Source organism: Podarcis cretensis (genome assembly GCF_951804945.1).
Source record: "Podarcis cretensis genome assembly, chromosome: 4".
In the NCBI taxonomy this organism is placed as follows: domain Eukaryota; kingdom Metazoa; phylum Chordata; class Lepidosauria; order Squamata; family Lacertidae; genus Podarcis; species Podarcis cretensis.
In genome coordinates, this window is record NC_137173.1 from 26,096,331 (window position 1) to 26,121,797 (window position 25,467).

The 25,467-nt window shown below is 42.8% G+C and overlaps 1 protein-coding gene across 10 annotated transcripts in view; it reads right to left on the reverse strand.

The window, feature by feature from the left end:
• The window catches only part of ATP8A2 (ATPase phospholipid transporting 8A2), a 338,417-nt gene that overhangs the window by 226,640 nt on the left and 86,310 nt on the right, over nt 1–25,467 (reverse strand). For all 10 annotated transcript variants that reach the window (XM_079973395.1, XM_079973390.1, XM_079973394.1 and 7 more), the window contains 12 exons: nt 21,556–21,683; nt 20,716–20,793; nt 19,451–19,539; nt 18,827–18,871; nt 17,557–17,632; nt 15,614–15,719; nt 11,642–11,724; nt 10,194–10,243; nt 7,643–7,712; nt 6,550–6,634; nt 4,610–4,749; nt 2,154–2,292 (listed from right to left, as the gene is read on the reverse strand). In XM_079973395.1, coding sequence (XP_079829521.1) covers nt 2,154–2,292; nt 4,610–4,749; nt 6,550–6,634; nt 7,643–7,712; nt 10,194–10,243; nt 11,642–11,724; nt 15,614–15,719; nt 17,557–17,632; nt 18,827–18,871; nt 19,451–19,539; nt 20,716–20,793; nt 21,556–21,683 — 1,089 coding nt within the window. The remainder of the gene's footprint in view (nt 1–2,153; nt 2,293–4,609; nt 4,750–6,549; nt 6,635–7,642; nt 7,713–10,193; nt 10,244–11,641; nt 11,725–15,613; nt 15,720–17,556; nt 17,633–18,826; nt 18,872–19,450; nt 19,540–20,715; nt 20,794–21,555; nt 21,684–25,467) is intronic.

The window sequence follows — 25,467 nt, forward strand, 5'->3', positions numbered from 1 at the left end:
GTTAACCAGGCCCAGAGTTGTTTAGGGCTTTATACATAAGTAGCAGGATCTTAAAACTAATCCAGTGGCTAATAGGCAGCGAGTGAAGATCCCTTAGCACAGACATAATGTGCGTCTGATCAGGAGCACAACTCACCACCTGGGCCACAGCATTCTGCACTAGAATGTTTAGCGACACAGAATAAGAAAATAAGAAGAGCCCGCTGGATCAGGCCAATGGCCTATCTAGTCCAGAATCCTGTTCTTATAGTGGTCAACCAGATGCCTGTGGGGAAACCAGCTCTCTTCCCTCCTGTGGTTTCTCTGTCACTTGGGCTGACTAAGCAAGATAATGTGGCAATACTTTGCATACTGCATGCAGGGGTGAATGCTGGGGGATGTCGTCATCATGAATTCATTGGTTCCCTCCATGTGGGGGGTAGCCCATAGGCATTTTCTGCAGCACAGTCTCTGACTGGTGGGCTTTGGAGGAGCTTCCAGGGGTGCTGAGAGAGTACAGTGGACGCTCGGGTTGCGAACATGATCTGTGCAGGATGCACGTTCGCAACCCACAGCGTCCGCAACCCACAGTGCCACATCTGTGCGTGCGCGGGTTGTGATTCGGCATTTCTGCACATGCGCAAAGTGCGATTTAGCGCTTCTGCGCATGCGTGAGCGCCGAAACCCGGAAGTAACCCATTCCAGTACTTCCAGGTTTTGGCGCATCCGTATCCCAAAAACGCGCAACCTGAAGTGTCTGTAGCCAAAGGTGTGACTGTATCTGCCTTTTTCCCCACCATCTGCCCAGTTTCTGCATTGTGTTCTCCTTCTAGGCTGAACTGATCACAGGGTACAGCAGCCATTCCAGTGACATAGGAGCAGCATAATATCTGCTCGCTCTGTGTGTGTGTGTGTGTGTGTGTGAGTGAGAGAGAGAGAGAGAGAGAGAGAGAGAGAGACTGCTCAGTAAATCATCTGTTCCCATTGCATTAAGATCAGTGCAGGAAGCCCTCTGTGATCTGTTTTGTCCTGCCTCTGAAAATACATTTACATTTTTCTGTGCTGTGGTAAAGAAACAAAGTGCATATGATTTATCGAGGCTGCATCTGAAATGCCACTTTTAGCAGGAGAAGTCCATTTTAAATGTAAATAGAGAGAATTACTGGCTGTCCAAAACTCCACCGAGCTTAATGCAAGTGAAATCACAGAATACCAGAGCTTTGCTGTTAAAAGCCTATCTTAAATAACTAACAGTCAACCAACAATACGTACTGACTTGAAAGTCACAAAAAGTTAAAGGTGTAGTTTCCCTGAATGGGAAACTAGGTTTCAGAAATTTGTGATTTATTTATTCTTAAATCCTCACGAAAAGAATTATTCGGCATTTTAGTCTCCTAATGAACACATTTTTGTCTGCAGTTTTAACTAATGGACACATTTTTCCAAGCAACTTCTCCCTATATAATGAATTTTTGTACATTGTTTTCACTAATTTATTCATTTTTGTACACATCTCCCCCTAGTACATGCACTTTTGTTGAAGAACCACATCAGAAAAATCAGAAAAGTGGAAATTTTGAAGAATGGTTGTTTCACTTCTTTGGAAAGTGAAAATTGGATGAATTTTTGCTTTAAATCAAATTCCTTCCCCATTATGACACACAAGGGTTTCAGTCTCAAAGGAAAGTTCTGCAAGGAGATTAGTGCCCCCACCACCACCCAGACACCCCCCACCACCACCAATAGGCCACATACTCCCCAATTCCTATAAAAAATTATATAGAATGGGCACATTCTCTAGTCTGGGCAGTAAGGAAATCTGCCCTTGCGGAAGATAGAGAAGATTCATTTTGCTCCGCCTCCTTGTTTACCTCCCTGCACCCAGATTTCACAATTAGGAGCCTGTGCTTCTTATCTCTTACTCATTTAATGAATTAGATGAAAGGGTCAAAGCAGTGCAACGAATGAGCCACACTGTTCAAGCCACCAAATCTTGTGAGTTGTATTCAACCAAGTTGTACTCAGAGTGGACCCAATAAAATTAATGCACATAAGTTAGTCATGCCCATTAATTGAAATGAGTGTGCTTCACCAGATGACTAATGTTGGATAGAGCCCTGTGATCCAACACGTTGCACAGGGCCACCTTAGTAGAAAAGCTGAAGGGCTGTTACCTATGTTCAGAGCTGTTTCTTGTTTGTCTCCTGTTAGGACCCAAATCTTGATTTCTGCTTTTATTAAAGTGGATATCGTTTCTGGAACACCTGCTTGAAGGCGGTCCTCAATGGCCGTAGCACCAAGAAGCAGTAAATCCTGCAAAGGGATGGAAGAGGGGAGAAAAGAATTGGGAGGTCTCCTTCTTCTGGAATCAATCTCAGCTTGGACCATGCTCAAAAACAGAAATTAATGACAGCAAGCTGTGCCTTATCCTTTCTGCTACCCACCCTTCAACAAGATATGTATGGCGCAGTTAACTTTCACTGCTCCTCTGGCATGAAAATTGGACATTTCAGAGTGCAGAAAAGGACCAGGCACTTTGATCAGAAGGAGGGCAACGATTCAAAAGCAATTAATTGTAATTGAAACTTTAAAAGATAGCCAGTGGAGAGGTCCATGCACCAGTTGCCATAGCAACATTCTTAATAGCCTTAATTGGTATATTTCTTAAGTTCAGAAAACAGAGGTTGTATGGCATCGTGTCGTTAAATATACTTCCTGCTTTCAAAATATACCTACAAAGTGGATGCAATCATCCGAAAGTAAAACTGTTAATTGACCTGATCATGTCCCACTTTGGAAGCACAAACGTAATGACCATCCATTTATCTTCCTATCTCTATATATCCTTCAGACGTATATATACTCCGAAATAAGAAACCCCCCCAGAAATCGCTCGGGAATAAGTCCCACTGAACTCTGTAAAACTTGCTTCTAAGTAAATATTCTTAATATCAAGCGGCACATATCATTTGCAATTGTAAAATGCACTGGCTCTAGTATATTATTAACTTTCCTGAAGGTTTGGGGCGACTGCTGTAGAAATGTAAACAGTTTAAGGGAAATAAACAGATAAGACAGACTAAGCATGAGCCCCTGTGTCAGAAATTAACTCCGTCTAACTTAATGAGACTTGCTGCCTTGTTTAGAACTGAGTGCCCAGTCTTTCGTAAACAACATTTGTCAAAATCCATAATCATAGATTTAAGTGCCCTTTGTTTAAAGGCCACATATTTTGAATTTTGGGAAAGAGAAAAGATCAAATAACAGAGCAGTGCGTTTTCATAAACAGCAGATCTATGTATTCAATCAGCATGTGACACTTTTTGCAAAAACAGGAATTATATATGTGGCTCCAAATCAGACATGCAACTCAGCAGATAATTTAAGAGATTTCAAATGAATTTTGCACAAATTGTTAACAACCGAAGAGAAAACATTTTAAAATGTATGCTGGGGGGGGGGACTTTTTCAGTTTTGATGCAAAAATTACTGACATCCAAATTAAACAAAACATTCAACTGCAGGAATGCAAAAATTAAGGGGGCTTAATTGTGATGAAAATTGGTTGACTTTTTAATCATGAGAAAGAAGAGAAATCATAACAACAGAATCCATACTTTTACTTACCCAACTGTCTATCTCAAAGTCAGGCAGTATTTATGGATATTCCATGCTTGCTTTTGCCATCTGTTTTTGGACTACAATTCCCATCATCCCTATCACTAGTCCTGCTACCTAGAGATGATGGGAATTGTAGTCCAAAAACAGCTGGAGACCCAAGTTCAGGAGAACCCTGCTCTAAACTAAGATGCCCCAAATGCTGCAAACTTTCATTATAGGAGAGGAAAGAGGCTGAAATTGCCTCACCAGGAGCCTGTGCAATCATGCTAAGCCACAGTTGGCTTAGCGTGACCTGTGAACCAGGCCAACATTATGTTGAAATCTTGCTGTATTTCTACAAAGTGATAACAATCCTTGTTCATATTTCATTAAGGAAACACTCTGCTTTTGCAGGAAACACATAGATGATTTTTTTTAAATTTTTATTATTATTTTTTGGTGCATTGGGGGGAATATTCAAGGGATATGAAATTAACACATCTGAAATGCTTCCAGTGAAACGGAATGGATGCACTGCTTGGTAAAGTTTAGTCTATTTCATGGGTAGGCAAACCAAGGCCTGGGGGCTGGATCCGGCCTGATCGCCTTCTCAATCAGGCCCGTGGACAGTCCGGGAATCAGCATGTTTTTACATGAGTAAAATGTGTCCTTTTAATTAAAATGCATCTCTGGATAATTTGGGGGGCCTGCCTGGTGTTTTTACATGAGTAGAATGTGTCCTTTTATTTAAAATGCATCTCTGGGTAATTAATTTTTGGGGCCTGCCTGGTGTTTTTACATGAGTAGAATGTGTCCTTTTATTTAAAATGCACCTCTGGGTGATTCGTGGGGCATAGAAATTTGTTCTCCCCCCCCCTCAAATATAGTCTGCCCCCCCAGGTTCTGAGGGACAGTGGACTGGCCCCCTGCTGAACAAGTTTGGTGGCCCCTGGTCTACTTGATATTGGCAAAATTTGCAAGTGGGAGAGGATTTGGCTGTAAACAGCTCAAAACCATGTCTCCTAGTTACCTTCTCAATGATCTCATAGCACTCCTCCAGCTTCTGAGTTCTGTCCTTCAAGTTTGTGCTGGCTTCATTATAGATGGTCAGCCAATCCCGGTAAGAGTTTTCCGATAGGTCTGCATATGCAATGCACAGAGTCCTCAAACCTAAAAAGGAAATGCAGGTATTGGAAGAGGGAGAAATTTGATTCAGTTCGCATTTAAAGGCAAACCAACCTAATTCCCACTTTCCAAAACAATATGTGGGCCAAAAATAGCAACCCTTCCAAATTTTGCAGTGCACTCCCTCCAGCCATGTAATACATACAACAATGCAAAGAATCGGGTGTATAAAATGGACAAAAGTGAAAATAACCATAAAATGCATTCTATTAGGAAACACTGCTTTACCAAAATGTAGATATATGGTTAAAAAGTTGTATACAAAATGTGTGTATTAGGAGAAATCCGCCCTACAATATCAATGAGGATTTTTTAAGGAATGGCAACTTTAACACCTTCACGCAGCTTTCAATTTTAAAAATAAATTACTTACTATACTACAATATATTTTAAAATTAAATTGTGACATCACAGAAACATGACATGAGGTAGTTGAATAGCTTCACATTAATTGCCCAACTGCAAATAACATAATGCTCTGTAGTTCCTTTTAATGGACACATGTAATTTGCACCGATGTTGACACAGGTTAACCATGCTCAGTAATCTGAAGAACAGGCCCCTTTGGAATATGAACAGCGTTATTTTTATGAGACTTCTGATAGAATTTAGCATACATAAAAATAATGATTTCTCTTCTGGCACAAGTGAACCAGAAGAAGGAGAGAGCATGCCATATAAAACAGAAGGACAATATTATTGCGGGTGTGGGAGTTCCCAGGAAAAAAAGTGTTTGTGTGGCAGGGAGAGATTTTCAGGCATGGGAAGGAATACGTTTTGCAGCAACATGGTATCATAAAAGGAACATAGTCCACTCCCCATCTTGCTCTACCTCAGTAATGTCCCATTAGCAATGAAATCAGAGACAGGTATATTTGATTTCATATAGCAAACTTGTAGGGGCAGCTACTGTATCTTAAGGGAACACAACAGAAGTGCGGGCAGTAGGATCCAAGTCCATTTTCCGTTTTCCTAAACATTTACAATAGAGGTACCACACTGTCACCTCTCCTTCAAACTTCTTTGTTCTGTCCCCCACCCACCCATGATTCATTTCAGAAACACTCTCCCAACTTGCTAAACAAAGGTATTAACACCAGTTGAGAGATAGGAGACTCAGTTAATGTTGCTTCTGTGGTACTGCTCCACTCCAATTGATCTTTTGTTTCACACCTCTTTAAACAAGATTGCAATCTTGATACACTCCATTTTCACCCAAGGAATGTTTTGCCTCTGGCTTGAGTTGTATGCCTGGGACTCTGTAGATTCCCTAATTCAGCATCTCCTTTGGCTGGAGACAGATTATAGTGGTGTTGTTCTTTTAAAGGCGGCTGAAAATGGTATGGGTGGCAGAACTGCCTTTAGTGCATGCACACACTTCCTTGGTCCCACAGTCTATGTCTGGTCACACCAGTTTGCAATCAGCAAAAGCAGAGGAGATCCCTCTGGCTGTCTATAGATCATGGGACAGAATGTGTCTATCAGACCACATTCAGCAGGTGCGGGAACAATCTTCAACTTGTATTTCCTCTCTCAATTCTGCCCATGTTCGATACGTATGGCATGTGAAACTATATATGGCACTATTTTGATGCTCAAATCTGAATCCTTAACAGAAGAACCAAGCCCAAACCCCTCATCCTCATTTTTTTTAAAAAAAAAAACATGTCCACCACATTTTTTCCTTCCATCGAACTAGGGGAAGACAGTTCTTGCTAAGGAACCTATCCATTTTGGTTTCTCCCAATTTCTCATTTTTCCAGCCTGCTAAAAACAAATGCCTACCTTCTGTGGCAAAATAGTCAAGATGACACAGTGTTTGCTCCAAATACAGGGAATTTTTGGAGAGTCTCTCGAAAATGACGTTATCCTACCAACAAGAAAGAACATAGATAAAGCACGTGTCCATAAATGCATTTTATAATGCCTATTTAAGACCTTTATATCCTGCCTTTCCAGGGTGCTTGAGGTGGTTCAGGTAGCAAGTGGGACACTTTATAATTAAAAAGAAGGTAGCAGCATTGACCTACAAAATAATAAGCTGTGGACATACCTAGAAAACAAACAAACACTATAAATTGTTGGAAAGAAGATATGATGTGATTGAATTGAGAGCCCTGCTTCCCTCAAAGAGATGAATGACATTGTTCAAACCACTATTCCCGCAACTTGGTGCTTTCCAGATGTTTTGGACTAGGTAAAGGTAAAGGTACCCCTGCCCGTACGGGCCAGTCATGTCCGACTCTAGGGTCGCGTGCTCATCTCGCTCTAGAGGCCGTGAGCCAGCGCCGTCCGAAGACACTTCCGGGTCACATGGCCAGTGTGACGAAGCTGCAGCTGGCGAGCCAGTGCCAGCGCAGCACACGGAAACGCCATTTACCTTCCCGCTATAAAGCGGTACCTATTTATCTGCTTGCACTTAGGGATGCTTTCGAACTGCTATGTGGGCAGGAGCTGGGACCGAACGACGGGAGCTCACCCCGCCGCAGGGATTCGAACCGCCGACCATACGATCGGTTTTACCCACAGCGCCACCCGCGTCCCTTATGTTTTGGACTACAACTCCCCTAAGGCCCTGCCAGAATACCATTTGCTAGCTGGGGCTGATGGGAGTTGTATTCCAAAACATCTAGACAGCACCAAGGTTGGGAAGGCTGCATTAAACAGCCAAACTTTGCTTGATCCTGTCCACACAATCCTGATCCAGGAAACAGATCAATTTACTGATGGATAATGTAACAAAGGGGGAATTTAAGTCTTGAAGGGCATACAACCTCTGATGACAATGGCAATGTTGCTTATTATTAGCATTATTTATGAAACATAAAGTGTCAGAGCTACAACGGAAAGCATAGTGACAATTTCCTTTGACACTTACGGCTCCTTTGCAGTACAAACGCAGACGCCCTTCCGGAGTCCTAACAATTACAGACATTCGTTTTCTGTCACTGGGAAGAAAAAGAAGAAGCATTCATTGCAGTTCATATGTTATCAACGTCTAGCAAAGTGCTTGCCAAATGGTCTTCAGGCACAGCCCCATGGGCAGCTCAGTGTGGTGCTGATAATGCCAAGGTTGCAGGTTCGAGACAGCTGCCTATTTTGAAGTCAGGTTATCCCCATCCAGCTACAGCTGCTGCTGGGCCACCAGCCACAGCTGGTTGAAGGCACTCCATGTCACAGAGGCCACTTGCGCATCCAGGGACAAGGATAGCCAGTGAATACCCCCAAGCTGAACACCTGATTCTTCAGGGGGAAGTGCAACCACATGAAGAACTGGCTGAAGGAAACAATATGAGAAATCTTGGGCATGTCACAATCTCCAGGAAGCTCTGAAATGTAAGAGACACCTGGCCCTTTATGAATGAAAAGAATTTTGGCTAGCCAAACTTGTAAGTAGGGAAGTGAGAGGTGGTTTCAAGTGAGGGTTGAGTGTAAGAGCCCAGTGGTTTGAGGAAACACCTACAATACCGATCTTTTTGACCCAAAGAGGAAGAGCAAATGGTTTAGGGTTGTCTAAAGATATACAGTGGTACCTCGGGTTAAGTACTTAATTCGTTCCGGAGGTCCGTTCTTAACCTGAAACTGTTCTTAACCTGAAGCACCACTTTAGCTAATGGGGCCTCCTGCTGCCGCCGCGCCGCTGGAGCACAATTTCTGTTCTCATCCTGAAGCAAAGTTCTTAACCTGAAGCACTATTTCTGGGTTAGCGGAGTCTGTAACCTGAAGCGTATGTAACCTGAAGCGTATGTAACCTGAGGTACCACTGTACAAATATGAGTAATGGGGGAAATTTAGAGGCTCAGGTCCAGAAATGTATCATAGTCAAGCCTAATAAACCATTTCCTATAGGACATGCTTTATGAACAACCAAATTACTTTATAATTAATATGAAAATGTATTTATGAATACAGTGGTTCCTCGTGTTATGGATGGGATCTGTTCCAGAGGCCCATCCGTAACATGAAAAGCCCGCAACTCAAAGTGCTGCGTCTGTGCAGGCGCACGGTGCAATTTGGTGCTTCTGCACATGCGTGAGCGGCGAAACCCGGAAGTAACCCATTCTATTATTCTACCATACATTTAAAGCCCACCCATTACACATTTAAAAGTGCATGAATTTATCCAAAGACTCATGGGAAATGTCATTTGCTAAGGGTACTGGGAATTTCAGGTATATGAGGGTGAAAACTACAGTTACCAAGATTCTTTGGGAGAAGTCATGTGCTTTAAATATGTGTTGAATACATACTGCGGATCTGTCATTAGTCTAATGGTTTGGAGAAGTCAAATGTGGGCCAGATCCTTTGAGAAATACAGATCAGCAATCATGGAGACTGAAACAGCCCTTCCTAATCTCATTTTCTATATAAATGAACGGCATGTCATTATTTTGAAATTAATGAACTTCTTTCTTCTCTCTTTCTGAATTAGATTAAAAGCAGATGACTCTACCAAAAATACATTTTGCCATTGATGTCTTCTTACAGGGGACAGCTTGTTTTGTGTGTGTGTGGGGGGGGGGAAACGACTGAAAGCTCCATCAAACTTCTTTTTTTAAAAAAAAGTTCTTATTTTTTCCCCTTAGGACAAAAACAGTAAACATACAGGAGAGTTGGAAAAGGGGGAAATTCCACCTACTTTATGATCAAGTTTCCTAGGATTGAATTCAATTATTTTCACTGGGAGACAAATGGTGTACCAGGAAGGTACTACAGTGAAACCAATAATTTAAATTATCTATTGATTATCTATTTAAAAAAAAAAACAAAAGTGCATAGGAACTGACACTGGGGACACCCATGTATGCAGTGAAATTGCAATAAATTGATTATTATCAAGCCAAGTATAGAGAAGTATAATTCAACCAATTGCACAAAACAAAATCATACATTTATAATTACATGTACTCATTTTTAGGACCAAGTTGTGTGTTTTTTAATGAACTAAATATTTCAATGGGGTCCTAAAACATTTCCCAATAGATTGCACAAATTCTTTTTAATTTTGCATGGTTTTGCTTTGCTTCCTATACTTCTCAGGAGCTACTTTGGCACAATCCATTAAGAGAGGATTGTTGAACATGTTATCCAGCCAGTTAGGGATCACATAGCAGCATTACGGCATCATGATGTAGTGTAATTCCCTGGTGTATTCTGTCCCAGGAACTTGGCCAGCCTTCTCACAGCTGCTAAACTGCCATTTGAAGCAGCAGCAGTAATCTCTCTCTCTCTCTCTCTCTCTCTCTCTCTCTCTCTCTCACACACACACACACCTCACACAATGTATTAGACTGTAAACTGTTCCAAACTGCTGGAGGGAATGATGTTGGGGAAGGTTGTTCTAAGGGTTTTTCCTTAAAAAATTGAGTTTTCTCCACTCCATTTATCACATTTTCTTAGCTACTGAAATAGTTGTAAAATCTAATTACCTTGAAAATTCCAAGACATTGAGGATCTCATATGTCTCTTCTTTTCCTAGCTGCAAACACATGAAACAAAAATTGAACCACGTTAAGCAACGCAAACATGCAAAGAAGCCTTGCTTCTTTCGAATGCCCGCGTTAAAACATGTGATGATAGCTCCCTCTGCTGGGCAAAATGGTGTACTTATGTGTGCCTCCAAGAGCATGGTGCGCAGAATATTATTTCATTCAGCATGCGTTCTCCAAGTGCATCTGTGGAGCAGCTGTGGAGAACACACCTTCATAAGATTTTTTGGTAAAGTGTGCAGAGGGCTCTCATTCCACAGTGATGGGCTGTCCTGCTTGATAAGACACCTCCAGTGACTTTAACCTCCGATGCACAATTTATGTTATGGCATTCTAAGTCACAAGTCATGCTTTTGTACGCAGTGCTCAAAAAAGCACCTACCATGAACATGGGTACTCTGGCTTACACCAAGCAAGCCTACTGATCCACCCTAATTCATACTCTCTATGCCAGCGTTCTTCAACCTTGGGTTTCCCAGATGTGGGTCCCATCAGCCTTGACCACTGGGCTAAGATAGCTGTGCATGATGGGTGTTGTAGTCCACCTACATCTGGTGTCAGCCCAGGAATGTCCAGGAATCCACTCTTCATTGTCAAAACAAGACTGACAAGTTAGGGAAAGCCGTGTCTCTCAGCTGCCCCTAGTTGTGCACCCAATGAGGCAGTTGCAGCAACAGAGAGACCCTTTTCCAGACCTCAGTTTATGTATCTCCCCCACCCAAGCTGTGTGTAAGCCGGCAAAGACTGTGCCTGCTTGTCACCTGCTTCTGCTCCTCCCACTTCCATCCTCTTCTGGTCCTGGGAGACAGTGGAGGTAGAGGAGGAGGAGGAGGAATGGAAGCCCTTAATTCTGCACCAGCCTGACCTGTCTCTCCTTCCTCCTGCACCTGTTGTTCACTCGCCACTCCTACAACTTCTCCTGCCTCTGAGTCTCATCTCCTGGCTGTCACAGGTTTCCCCAGATCACCAATCCCTTCTTCCAACCCCCTTTCTCCCATTGCCCACTCCCCAGTATCCAGCCAGTCCCTTGACATCTGGGGACCCAAGACTGAAGAATACTGGCCTACACTGCCTGGCAAGATTACAGACTGCAGACCAAGATTACAGATAGGAGCCTTTTCCTAACCCTACCTAGGGACTGAAAGTAGCGCTGTTTGCATGGAAAGCATGTGCTCTTCCTACTGAGCTACAGCCCTTTCCCCAAAGGTCTGGCTCCCAAGGCACCACTGGGAATCAAACACAGTTTAATAAGCAGGTGCTTTGGCCAGCTAACCAATGGCCTTCCTACAGATCCCCTGACCGGCACTATTTAATTTATTTATGTTATTTATGGGCCACCATAGAGTTCTCAGGGTTGCTTAGCGCTATCCTTTTATACATGCTCTTACCGCATCGATGATAACAGAATCCGGAGTCCGTCCGGTGAAGACGTAGCCAAGCTTTTTTGCTCCTTTGACTAAGGCTCCTTCATCTGTCAATAGAAACAACCTGCCTTTATGGGAAATTCATTACAAATGTACCAAATGGCTTTATTAACATAAAAGTAAATGGAATATCACAGAGGATAATAGTGCTGAAGAGCATTTATGAAATTATATACTACAGGGTCCTACTGGAAGACTTACGTCTCACTTGCCCATTCTCAGCATTTGTCTATTTTTTAAAAAAACCATACCCCATTTTTTGTATGTAACCCCCCGCTCAGAAAAAAACAACCCTGAAGTGGCTTACCAAAATAGTAATAGTAATAATAAAAATAGAGAGGGAAAGAGGTTGCATTCGGACATAACACTAAGCCGTGCCATGGCTAGCTGACAGGTGTTGTGGTTACGGATGTAGGACTGGGACCTGAGGTAAAAGGTAACGGTAAAGGGACCCCTGACCATAAGGTCCAGTCGTGACCGACTCTGGGGGTGCGGCGCTCATCTCGCTTTATTGGCCAAGGAAGCTGGCGTACAGCTTCCAGGTCATGTGGCCAGCATGACTAAGCCGCTTCTGGCGAACCAGAGCAGCGCACGGAAACGCTGTTTACCTTCCCGCCGGAGCGGTACCTATCTACTTGCACTTTGACATGCTTTCGAACTGCTAGGTGGGCAGAAGCAGGGACCGAGAAATGGGAGCTCACCCCATCGCGGGGATTTGAACCGCCGACCTTCTGATCGGCAAGTCCTAGGCTCTGTGGTTTAACCCACAGCGCCACCCGCGTCCTGAGGTGCCAGGGTTCAAATTCCCACTCAGTCATGAAGCCCACTGGGTAACCCTGAACCAGCCACTCACTCTCAGCCTAACCTACCTCACAGGGAAGTGTGAGCTCCTTGGGGGGAAAAGTGGGATATAAATGTAATAAATAAATAAATAAATAAGAGGCGTTATGAAAGTTCAAGGACAAAGCATGGCCTGGGGAGAGTTCCAAGGGCCGTATTTAGGCCTCAGGCCTAAGGTTCCTTACCTCTATCCTAGACAATATAAAAAAACCCCTCAAGATGTATACAGCCTCTGACAAACATGGGCTTGCCATCTTGGGCCCTCATTGAGGAAACCACCTCTTTTCTTTTTTTTTTAAAGGTTCTAGTAGAAGAAATTCATAAAGACCAAGCGGGCTTTCTCCCAGGAAGACACTTGTCTGACAATAGGAGGAATATAATTAACATTTTAGAAAAACTACAAGTGAAGATTAACACCAAAGCAGTTTTGATATTTGTGGACGCGGAGAAAGCCTTTGACAATATTTCTTGGAGTTTTATGAAGAAAAATTTACAGGGAATGGGGGTAGGCCAAGGTTTTGAAAATGGTATAGGTGCAATTTATTCAGAACAAAAAGCTAAATTAATTGTGAAGAGTGTAGTTACAGAAGAGTTTAAGACTGAGAAAGGAACACGACAAGGGTGCCCAATCTCTCCATTGCTTTTTATATCGGTCCTTGAGGTTTTGCTAAATATGATTAGAAAGGACCAATTGGTTAAAGGTATACAAGTCGGAACTAAACAGTACAGTGGTGCCTCGCAAGATGAAATTAATTCGTTCCGCGAGTTGCTTCGTCTTGCGATTTTTTCGTCTTGCGGAGCGCGGATTCCCCGGGTATTAACGGTTTTACGAAAAAGGAAGCAAACCCGCAAGACGTTTTCCTCTTGTGAAGCAAGCCCATAGGGAAATTCGTCTTGCGAAGCACCTAGAAAAACGGAAAACCCTTTCGTCTAGCGAGTTTTTCGTCTTGCGAGGCATTCATCTTGCGGGGCACCACTGTACAAATTGAAAGCATTTGCTGATGATTTGGTATTGACATTACAGGAGCCAGAATCTAGTACTAAAAGAGTATTGGAATTGATTCAAGAATTTGGTCAGGTGGCAGGATTTAAGCTGAATAAGCTGAAAACTAAGGTTTTAGAGAAAAACTTAACAGTGACTGAGAGAGAGAGGTTTCAGAAGGAGACAGGATTAACATTGGTAAAGAAAGTGAAATACCTAGGGGTTAACATGACTGCTAAGAATGTGAACTTATTTAAAGATAATTATGAAAAATGTTGGACGGAAGTGAAAAAGGATTTAGAAATATGGTCAAATTTGAAGTTATCATTGCTAGGCCGAATTGCTGCGATAAAGATGAATGTATTGCCAAGGATGTTGTTTTTGTTTCAAACACTGCAAATTTTGGACAAAATGGATTGTTTCAAGAAGTGGCAGAGAGATATTTCTAGATTTGTCTGGCAGGGCAAGAAGCCTCGAATAAAATTTAAGATACTAACGGATGCTAAAGAAAGAGGTGGATTTGCCCTGCCAGACCTTAAGCTTTATTATGAATCAGCTGCATTTTGCTGGCTGAAAGAATGGCTGCTTCTTGAAAACACAGACATTTTTGACTTAGAAGGTTTTAATAATGTCTTTGGATAGCATGCATACTTGTGGTACGATAAGGTCAAAGCACATAAAGCGTTTAAAAGCCATATTGTCAGGAAAGCACTGTTTAATGTCTGGATAAGATATAAGGATTTGCTTGAAAACAAAACTCCAAGGTGGTTGTCACCAATGGAAGCAAAGGCTCAGAAAAAGCTCAATATGGAGGCCAATTGGCCGAAATATTGGGAAATTTTGGAACAAGAAGGAGACAGATTAAAACTGCAGAGCTTTGAAAAACTAAAAAACAAAGTGCGAGATTGGCTTCATTAATACCAAATAATGGAGGCTTATAATTTGGACAAGAAAATTGGCTTTCAGGTGGAAAAATCAAAATTGGAAATAGAACTGTTAGATCCCAAAACTAAGAATTTGTCAAGAATGTATAACTTGCTGTTGAAATGGAATACTCAGGATGAAACGGTGAAATCTGCTATGATTAAATGGGCACAAGATGTTGGACCTAACATTATGATGGCTGACTGGGAACAGTTATGGACCACAGGTATGAAGTTTACGGCATGTAATGCCTTAAGAGAGAATATAATGAAAATGATCTACAGGTGGTACATGACGCCAGTGAAGCTTGCAAAAATTTACCATTTGCCCGATAATAAATGTTGGAAGTGTAAAGAGATTGAAGGTACATTCTCTCACCTTTGGTGGACGTGCCCAAGGATTAAGACTTTCTGGGAGATGATTTATAATGAAATGAAAAAGGTATTTAAATATACCTTTCAGAAGAAACCAGAGGCCTTTCTCCTGGGCATGGTCGGCCAATCGGTGTCAAAGAAGGATAGAACTTTCTTTATGTATGCCACAACAGCAGCAAGAATACTTATTGCAAAGTACTGGAAGACACAAGATTTACCCACCCGGGAAGAATGGCAGATGAAGGTGATGGACTATATGGAACTGGCGGAAATGACTGGCAGAATCCGAGACCAAGGAGAAGAGTTGGTGGAAGAAGATTGGAAGAAATTTAAAGTTTATCTACAGAAACACTGTAAAATTAAGGAATGTTAGAAGGATGTTGGAATGAAGCTATGTGGTTTCAGCAGAAATGTTATAAAGGATTAAGTAAAAATGGATTGGTAATTAGTGAAAGAGGAGAATGTAAAAATATAGTATATCAAGATAATATTTTTTTTAGGATAATAACAAGGATGGAAAGGATTTGCTGAAATATCTAATTGAACTAGAATACAAAAAAGGGATGTGTGAGGAGGTCAAGGAAATAAGCAAAGGAAAGAAAGTTACGTAAAGGTTGGATTTGTGTGTTTTCTTTTTTTTTCTTTTTTTCTTTGTTTTTTGTGTTATGTTTGTTTAACTTTTTCTATTTTTTCCTTTGTAACCTTTAAAACTTTAATAAAATCTATTTTAAAAAAAATTGAGGAAACCACCTCATTCCCTTCCTCTGCTGTTCTCCTTGCTCTCCATCCCCTTAAGAAAAGAAGCCAGTGACCAACCTGGAGAAGAGGCCTGGTAGATGATTGTGTTTCCGTCTCTTTCTGGGACAACGGTGTGACACACAGCCAGGAGAGTGAGGAATTCCCGGATGTGAGTAGCTGTGGGCTGAAAGGGAAGGTCCACACAAGAGTCATGCCACAAGGAATCCTGAGGGAGTTTCTAAGTCTCTTGCTGTATTTATTAGAAGAGGAAGACAAGCACTTGGGTGTCAATGGAGCTCTCATCGGTTACTTTGTGGTTTCTTGCCCATTATCTCCTTCGATGGTTAATAGCTGCGATAACTGTTTCACCACCTACAGGATCAGAGGCCCAGTCCCCCAGGATACCAATTGCTTGGCCACAAAAGCAGAAGAGGGCCTTTCCAGAGGCCTCTGGTTGTCCACTGTGGGAAACAGGACACTGGGCCCTTGGTCTGATCCTTGCATTAGTCTGTCAAATACAGAATAATTGCACTAGTTAGATCAGTGTAAACTTGGGTCCCCGGCTGTTGTTGGACTACAAGTCCCATCAACCCTAGCTAGGAGGGCCAGTGGTCAAGGATGATGGGAGTTGTAGTCCAACAACAGCTGGAGACCCAAGTCTGAAAAACACTGAGTTAGATTATTAGATAGACCATCAGTCTGATCCAGCAGAGCTCTCCTTGCGTTAACCTCATCAAATACAAGACAATTAAAACAAAGGCTAGGCCTTTGGTCTGATCCAAGAGGGTTCTTCTTATGTTAGCCCCATCAAATACTAGTCAGATTATTGGGGCTCAACCACAAAAGGCAGGCTTTCCCAACCTGAAGCCCTCCAGGTGCTTTGAACCAACTCCCATCAGCCCCAGCCAGGTAGTCTGGAGAGCACCAGCTGGGGAAGGCTGCACTAAGGTAGAAAGAACAGCCTTCCCAGATCAGACCAATAGTCCCCTCTTGTTTCTGGGTGAGTTATTGCAGGCCTTTATTGCTCACACAGCAAATACATCACCTACATGCCTGCAACTCAAGCTTTATCGGCAGACAGCAAACTATCTTAACTTCCCCGGTGCAGCCGGCCTTAAGAGGGGCATCCTATGATTTCCTTGTATTGAAATCAATTATTCAGTCTGCTTTTGTCCTTCCATGTTCACAGCTTACAATAGGTTCCACCCACCCAGTTCTAAAGCAACAATGAGGGCCTTCTTATCACGTTAGACCTTCCACAGAGCCCTTGTCTCTCCTTTGACATGTAGTGTCAGCGGCGGTGCTGGATTTATCCCTCTGCCTGCTGCCAAACCAAAATGTCAAACCGATTACTGCAGCAAATGCCCTGCTGTGTATGGGTGGTGAGTGGATAACAATATTTCCCACTTGCCAATTCAAGCTGGGAAAGGGGGACTTTTGTGTGCATCTATCAGACATTTTTTAAAAACAAAAACAAACTGAATTGCAAAGATAATATTGAAACACTGCAATATTTATTTGCTGGTCAGTATCAGTATCAAGAATAAATATATTCTTAGGGCTCAGAAAGGAAGTCTAAACGTGAGCCTTAACCCCAAACTATAATGCAGGGTTTTTTGTTTTTTTGAAAATGAAAGCATGTGTGAGTGTGTTTTCCTCTTTGTTTATAAAAATATTTATATATTGCTATTCATAAAAAAATATCAAAGTGGTTTACAACAATTATACAGAAAACCATAGAATAAAAACATATGACATTTTACAATTGGAAATCAAACTATTTTGCAAAGATGTATTCTTAATTGCTTGCATAAGCCTGATGGAATGGAAGAGTTTTCAGCAGGTGTGTAAAAGTTGCAACAGCAGGTGCCTCCTGCGGACGCCCCTTTCTGAGTCACAACCAATTCTTGAGAGCCCTTTGAATCAGGGATGGATGACTCTGCCAATTTTGGTTTCTCACACCTGCAGCTAAGACACACGACAGAACTATCAGTGGAACAACACTATAGAACTGGGCTTACGTGATCGCTCTCAATATTTTGCAGCAGCCTCGGGTCATCAAATTCGCAAGATTCGCTGGTGGAAGGAGGAAGTTGACTAGAAGTCGAATAAAAGGAATGAAATATTACCTCCTTGAAACATATGCTTCCATTAATAACACACAGGACTCACAACATCATCAGTTACCAAACTCGGGCATCAATGGAACTATTCTTATCTGCCTTCCACCAGGACAGCAACTCCTTAGGAGGCAAGAGGACATTTTCTCCCCAAACATGCAGGCTATACATTCTCTGCAGCATTGTATTTCCTTAATCCAGAAGCGTCTCACTGGGTGGGACAGAGCCAGCACTTAGCTTCCTGGAAGGTGGTTTGCTGTTCCTTACCAGGAAGGAAAGGGGCAATGCTGGATTGGTTCCACTGGTGCTTCTGCCTGGGTCTAACTTCCCCACCGCCTCACCCTTCACCCTCTCCCTCCCGGAAAGCAACACTAACCCACCTCGAGATCCACTTTCAGCTCTATCTCCTCTGCAAATAGAATGCAGTTCACCCATTTCCCCAGTTGCCCTTCTTATTACTGCCTCCCCTCCAAAAGCATTCTCACCTTTGCCTTTCAACCTGGATTACTGAATCACACTGGGGTTGTGTGTGGCTTCCCTTGGACTTAACCCAGAACCTGCAGCTAGGTTGTTTACATCACATAACATCCAAGGGAACTGCACTGGTTGCCAATATGCTATCAGAAACACTTCAAGGTTTGGCTTTTGGCATTTAAAGCACTAAATAGTCTGGAGCCAGGTTGCTTGAGGGGATAGCCTGCCTGTTATATATCCCTGTCCAGAAACTCTGTTTCCCAGATGGGGGATCTCATGCCCTGGAGACCAGGCTTTTAGTGTTGCAGCTCCAGCATTCTGGAATTAAATCACCAGATGAAATTAAATTAGCATCCAGTGTTTTGACATTTAGGCGGCTATTGAAGCTTTCCCTGAATCATTTTATGGAATATTAATCTTCCAATTGTAGAAATGGTTATATTGCTTTTTATAGTAAACAAAAGTTTATGGAGTTTCTCACCTTTTACTTTTTTATTTTATTGCACAGTGCTTCAGTAACCTTTGGTTGTGAAGCAGTTTATAAATCTGCAATTACTTAATTACTTAATTAACCTCCATTAGCCACCCAGTGGCAAATCTCTGCAAAACGTGCTCAATGTTTGCCCACTTGAACCATTCCACAAAGCTAAAAGAGACACATGCCCCTCAAAATAATGTCAGTCAATATCTGCTTTACCTGAAGTCTTCTGATGAACATTCTCTTGCTAATTCCGGAAAGTGACTAAAAAGAAAGAAAGGAATATGCAAAATTGGTGGGAAAGTCTGATCTGATCATAAGAAAAAGATGGATCATAGTGCATACCTAGATCAGGGCAAGTGGACCTAGGTCTGAAAATCTCAAGCTAAAACACATCCATCCAAGGAACCAAAAGGTAAAGGTAAAGGACCCCTGGATGGTTAAGTCCAAAACACTTCTGGAGCAACAGGACACTGTGACGGAAACCAGAGCGCATGGAAACATCGTTTACCTTCCTGCTGCAGCGGTACCTATTTCTCTACTTGCACTGGTATGCTTTCGAACTGCTAGGTTGGCAGGAGCTGGGACAGAGCAATGGGAGCTCACCTCATCGTGAGGATTCGAACTGCTGACCTTACGATCTGCAAGCCCAAGTGGCTTGGTGGTTTAGACTACAGTGCCACCCGCGTCCCCTACTTTTTTTCCCTTTTTAGTGGCTCACTCTTGTTCTCTTCTCTCTGCCTATTAAGTATAACCGTTTTCCATACAGAACTAAGAATTTGCCGCTTCAACAAAACTGATTCATTAAGCTATTGCAATGTATCTATATAAAATGGTACATACCCATATGTTACTCCCGCAATGCTGCATTTCTTAAAGTTCATAATATTGCATGTTAAGGTGCCCGTTTTATCAGAAAACAGGTATTTTACCTAGAAGTCAAATGGTAGGCATTGAAATTATAATATCTGTACAATGAAAAGGGAAGTGCAAATTATACACGAAGGTGGGCCATCAGAAAAGACATGCTCCACCTTTCTTCACATGGTCAAACAGAAATAAAGTAAGGTTACCAGATTTTTTTCAATGAATCCGGGGACACTTTAAATACATACATACATACATACATACTACACGTTCAGGACGTTGATGCTGCAGCGATGACGGTGGCAGAGGGAAGGGAGGTTTCTCACTGCCTTTCGGAGCAGCCCCATCGCAACTCCTACTTGCGTGTAGGCAGGAGGGGGTGGGGATCCCTCAGCTGGGAAGGGAGGCTTCCCGTTGCCTATCTGAAAGATCCCTGCCCCCTCCTGCTTGCAGGCAAGCTCTGATACAGCGTGAAGTCTCCCTTCACAGCTGAGAGATCCCCGTGCTGCTCCTGCTTGCACACAAGTAGGAGTTGGGAGGTTGCTCTGATAGGCAGCATGAAGCCTCCCTTCACAGCTTAGTTGCTGGGGTCAAGGAAGGTGGAGGCAGCCCAGAAACTGCATCTTCGAGCCCCTGCACCACCATCATATGGGGATCTCCGAGCAGCTCCTGAAGCCAGCCAGAGCCAACTGCTCTGGGCTGCTGAGACTGCCGCTGCTGCATTTCCTGGGGACATTAGATGAAATCCAGGGACATTATGGGGATGGAATTTGTCCAGGGACTTCTGGGGACTGTCCCCGGGAAACGGGGACGTCTGGTAACCCTAAAATAAGGGTTTATATTCTACATCATTTGGAAAAATGGCAGTATAAAAAAGGAATAATAATGCAAATGTATTACTTCTGTCACCTGCTTAAAAGAATCACCACTGCAGGAAATAATAAGTTATAGAGTTGTTCAAAAGGGTACAGAAAGGGTCATTTGTGCCACTAAGGGTTTACTAGGTGCTACAATGGATATGACACAAACACAGTCCCCAGCAAGAGAGTGTTCACTGTAATTCACAATGCTTTTTAGAAGGCTTGCCTACATTCTCTGAGGAAGGGATCTAGCAGTTTATCATTGTGAATTCTCAAGCCTTGTTCATAGATTGCAAACATGGAATGAAAAGTACTGCACAAGTCTAATAGTTGGTTTTTCACATTGTTCTCTGCCATCATACCACATTCTATCGTTCTTACCTGGCCGAGTTCCTCATTAAGGTTTGAAGTCCTGGCCATTGCAGGTGTATCTGTTTCATGATAATACATATCTATGTCCTGAAAGCAAGGAGAAGTGAGGATGCTTAAAATGCAAGCCTATAGATGCCTACACAGAAGTAAGTTCCAGTGAGTTCAAAGGGGCCTACTTCCAACTGAGTGGGTAGAGGATTGCAGCCTCAATCAACATTTGAATCTAAAGTGTTCTTCATGAAGTATATTCTATTTTTATCTGCTTCGCCAATGTTTTATGCTGAGGTTTCATTGCTGTTCTGCTCTATTTTACTAACAGTCTCATACCCACCATTACTCAGGAATGCTAAGAATCCAAAAATCCAGTGCAGTTTTGAAATCTGTGGTTAAAAGCTGTCCAGTTTTTAAAGGTTCAGTCTACCTTCTTGATTCGAAATAGAATCTAATTGAATCCAAAAATACATACAAAATCTGTTCATTGGTCTAAGGAACCACCATGCAAAATATGGGTTACATACAAAATATAGTCAAGGAAGATGTCAACAATGGGTGATTTCTGCATATTAAAATCTCCTCTGATAAATTGTGAACAGCAGGAGAGACAGAGGGGTCCCTGAGTTTAATAAATTTGTTTTTCTTTTGCATATGGGAAGTTTTTCTGGCAATTGAAAAAGCGATGTTTGCTTTTGCATAGTGAAAGTTTTGAAAGTCTTCCATGCAGCCAGCTACCAACCAGGTTTTAGCTGTGGCTGGAAAAGAGATGAAGATTCATGCACAGTTTTGCTTAAATAAATGTCACTCTTATTTATTTAGCATTTGCTTCCCTGCTTTTACATTCCAAGTACTTACCCAGTTTATAAAAAGAGCCTGAGTAAACTTCACGACTTCCAGAGTCACCAACAGACTGATGGGAATGAGGTTGTTGTACAAGATTATGAAGGTGAGCAGGTTGTATCCAAAATTGCCTGGGATTGTTTCTGCAAGCCAACATGGAGAGCGGAGAGAGAGAGAGAGAGAGAGAGAGAGTGTGTCACTAGGGAGGAAGGCATTGGTTCATGTGTGGGGTTGTGTGTGTGTGTGTGTGTGTGTGTGTTAGCACCTTTATTGTGCAAATTGCAGTACAATAACAAAACAAACTGCTACCAATTTCTCATGTGCCATTGTTGCAGTATTTGGCTGGAAAGAAGTGATAAGCATTAAAATCAACAGCAAAGCCCCTCCGAAACCCAATGTGAGTTGCTGGAGGTTGTGAACTCTCAAGAGATTTTATTTGCAAAATTTAGGAATGGAAACCACACTGTGTCAAATTGATTAGATGTAGTTTGGCCCCTCGCTTTCCACATATCATGCGGTAATCTTTCCATGAGAGCGAGACACAACACTTCCAGCCTCCAATTATTGCTGACCAATCTTAGCCTCAGGGAGGGAAGTGTCTCTGAAACTAACTCACCATTGGTAACTTACTCCAACAAAGTTAAAGTCATAGTAAGTTCCTCAAAAAGTGAGGTGTGCATTTTTCAATAAATGAAAATTAAAAAATCAAGTTTTGCTTTAAGGCAGGGGTAGAACTTTTGGAGCCTGTGGGAGCATTTCCAAACTGGAGACACAGTCTTGGGTTCCAAAGACAAACACTGCAGTCAAGTACACACCACAACCTATTCCATTGGCTATGAGACAGTGTTTCTTTATTTCAGTGGAGAGTGGGAACCCTGCGGGTGCCACAGAAACCTTCTGTGGGTGCATTGTGAAACCCTTGCTTTAAGACAATCCGTAGTACCCCAGTAGTAGTGTTGATACAGAATCCTGTCACAGCAAAGTGTGACTCAAACTAGGCTTTTGCATCAGATCTCATAATTTCAGAATACTGGGTTTCTGAGTATCAAAGTGCTTTGAAGCCACCATTGTTATAATCCACATATAGTGAAATAGAAGCACATATCAACATGAGATTTCTAGACGAGAAAAAAGTTGGAGAAAAGGTCCAGAAGGCTGATATAAACACTCCTGTTAAATGGAATTTATGTTCTGATTTGCAGTTCCCAATAGAGCCAAAGGTTCTTAAGAGAATTCCTAAATGCAAACACCTCTGAACTTTAGACTGTAAGAAATTCAGCTTCTGTAAATCACTGGAGGGAAGCAAAGGTTAGGATAACTTGAGTGAAGCGGCCTTTTCTTACATTGTATGCATGGACCAGGTGTTCATTTTAAGAGGCTTGTTTTACCATCAACTCTTGAAAAAGGTCTCTTCCCCCACCTCCAGCTCTGATAATATAAAAAGAACATGACAGAGGCTGCTTGCATTGTCCTGGAGTTAATAATATGAGCTAACAATGCCCTCTGAAGGTTTTGGGTTTTTTTTTTACATGCTGTAACCTCAGATCCTGAGATAACAAACCTCCCTCTGCTGCCAAGTAATTGTTCTTTACAGCCATGACAAACTTCACAACAACTGCACAAAACAGCCAGCTAACTCATGATGACAGCTAAGAAAGGAAAAATGCCTCTAGCAGTTTGCTTCTGACTCAGAGCTGCCTCAGATTCATCCTTGCACATGTTGACAAAATACAAGGAGGCAGACACCTTTTAAAGCACTGTGCAAACCCGTCCCAAAACACAGCCCCGCTTTCCACAAATGCATCTCAGAAGAGAGCAGCAGCTACACATTGACAACCTGTACCGCTAGGCAATAACAGGGTGCAACTGTACCGTAACCCAAGTAAATGCATGCTTCTATTTCCACACACGTGTTACCTGGTTAACAGCAGCACAGAAGAATATGAGGATGTGCAATGGATAAACTGGCATGGGAAGGAGGGGGGGGCTTAACTCTTCCTTCATAGGAACATTGGAAACTGCCTAATACTGAGTCAGACCCCTGGTCCATCTAGCTCAGTAATGTCTAAACTGGCTGGCAGCAGACCTCCAGGATTTCAGACAGGATTCTCTCCCAGTCATACCTGGAGGTGCTGGGGATTGAACCTGGAACCTCCTGCATGCAAAGCAGATGTTCTACCACTGAGCTGTGGCCCTTCCCTTAGCAATTCTCCTCTTTTTCACTCAGAAGGCTTATTTCCAGGGCCGGGGGGGGGGGGAGCAAAGGAGCATGGTGTTGTAGGGAAAATAAGCCAGAAAGCAAAAAACACCTTTCCCACACCAATTCTGCCCTGCAAACGCTGCCTCTGCATTATCATCCCATGACAAATATGGAGGTGGGAACTCTTCCTTCCACCCTTCATCACTGCCTCTTCTACACATCTAATAAAGGTAAAGGTAAAGGGACCCCTGACCATTAGGTCCAGTCGTGACCGACTCTGGGGTTGCAGTGCTCATCTCGCTTTATTGGCCGAGGGAGCCAGCGTACAGCTTACAGGTCATGTGGCCAGCATGACTAAGCCGCCTCTGGCAAACCAGAGCAGCGCACGGAAACGCCATTTACCTTCCCACTGGAGTGGTACCTATTTATCTACTTGCACTTTGACTTGCTTTCGAACTGCTAGGTTGGCAGGAGCAGGGACCGAGCAACAGGAGCTCACCCCATCGCGGGGATTTGAACCACCGACCTTCTGATTGGCAAGTCCTAGGCTCTGTGGTTTAACCCACAGTGCCACCCGCGCCCCTAATCTAATCTAATATCTAATCACATCTAATATAAGAGCACAAATTGCGCCTGCTGGATCATGTCAATGGCCCATCCTGTCCTCGCAGTGGCCAATCAGACGCCACATCCTGCACTTAAGGATCCTGTGCAGAGGAAATGTACCATCCTGCTTACCCTTCTCCTCCCACCATTTGTCCTGTTCTAATTCTCGCAGATCTATTTTTAAAGGGCAGAGGGGTGGAGTGAGCAGCCAGGCGCCATTAGGACAGAAAGAGCCTTCTGTGAAGAAGCCACGCCATCAAAGCCAGCCCAACAAGGAATGCCCTAAATGTCATTGGTGAGAGCTGATGCCCTCCTCCAAGGAGATCAAAGAGCTTTCTCTCGGCACGGCCACCCAAAGGGCAAAGCATCAGAAACAACAGATGACAGCTGAAAAAAGCAACTCAGAATGACAATCGCCACCAGTAACAGCATTGTTCACAGTATTTAAAAGGCACGCATTTATTGCTATGGTGTGGTGGGGATTTTTTGTTTTGTTTTGGTAAGCATCTGCAGCATGAGATAGCAGCCGGAATGCATTTTAAGATCCTGCGACCCACTTTGAAACGCAATCAGTAAGGTCCACAAACCGCTGGTGTGCACACATTTGCACTTAGGCCTCCTTAATGCCACTGCAGTGGAGTGGAGGGGAATTGGCAAAATCCCAGTAAAGAAGTGCACCTTTAGGGAAGGTTCCACACTTCCTCAAGAGCAGCTGTAATACTGACATCATGGCATCACCACAACTCTCTTTATTGAACCCATGCAATGAACAAGCTTTAAGTTCTAAGGATCTTGTGATCTGGGTGCCAAATGGCTGCAAACCAGGATTTCAATAGAGCTCAACAATTGAAAAATCTGAAAGATTTAAACCTCTCCTTATACTATAAAAAAACTGTGGGCTTTAGCTATAGCAGACAAGAGAATGCATAAACTACGAAGACATTGGGGTCTTCTGCAAAGTGACCAGGAATGCATCCGAGGCTAAAAGAGACACCATTCTTATGATTTCAGTTTTACTCCAGTGAATTTCACAATAATCCTGTCCCCACCACTGACGCTTCCTTCTCTCCTCCATCTTCACCTGTTGCAACCTGGAACAGTGCCCTATGCTGGCCCCAAAC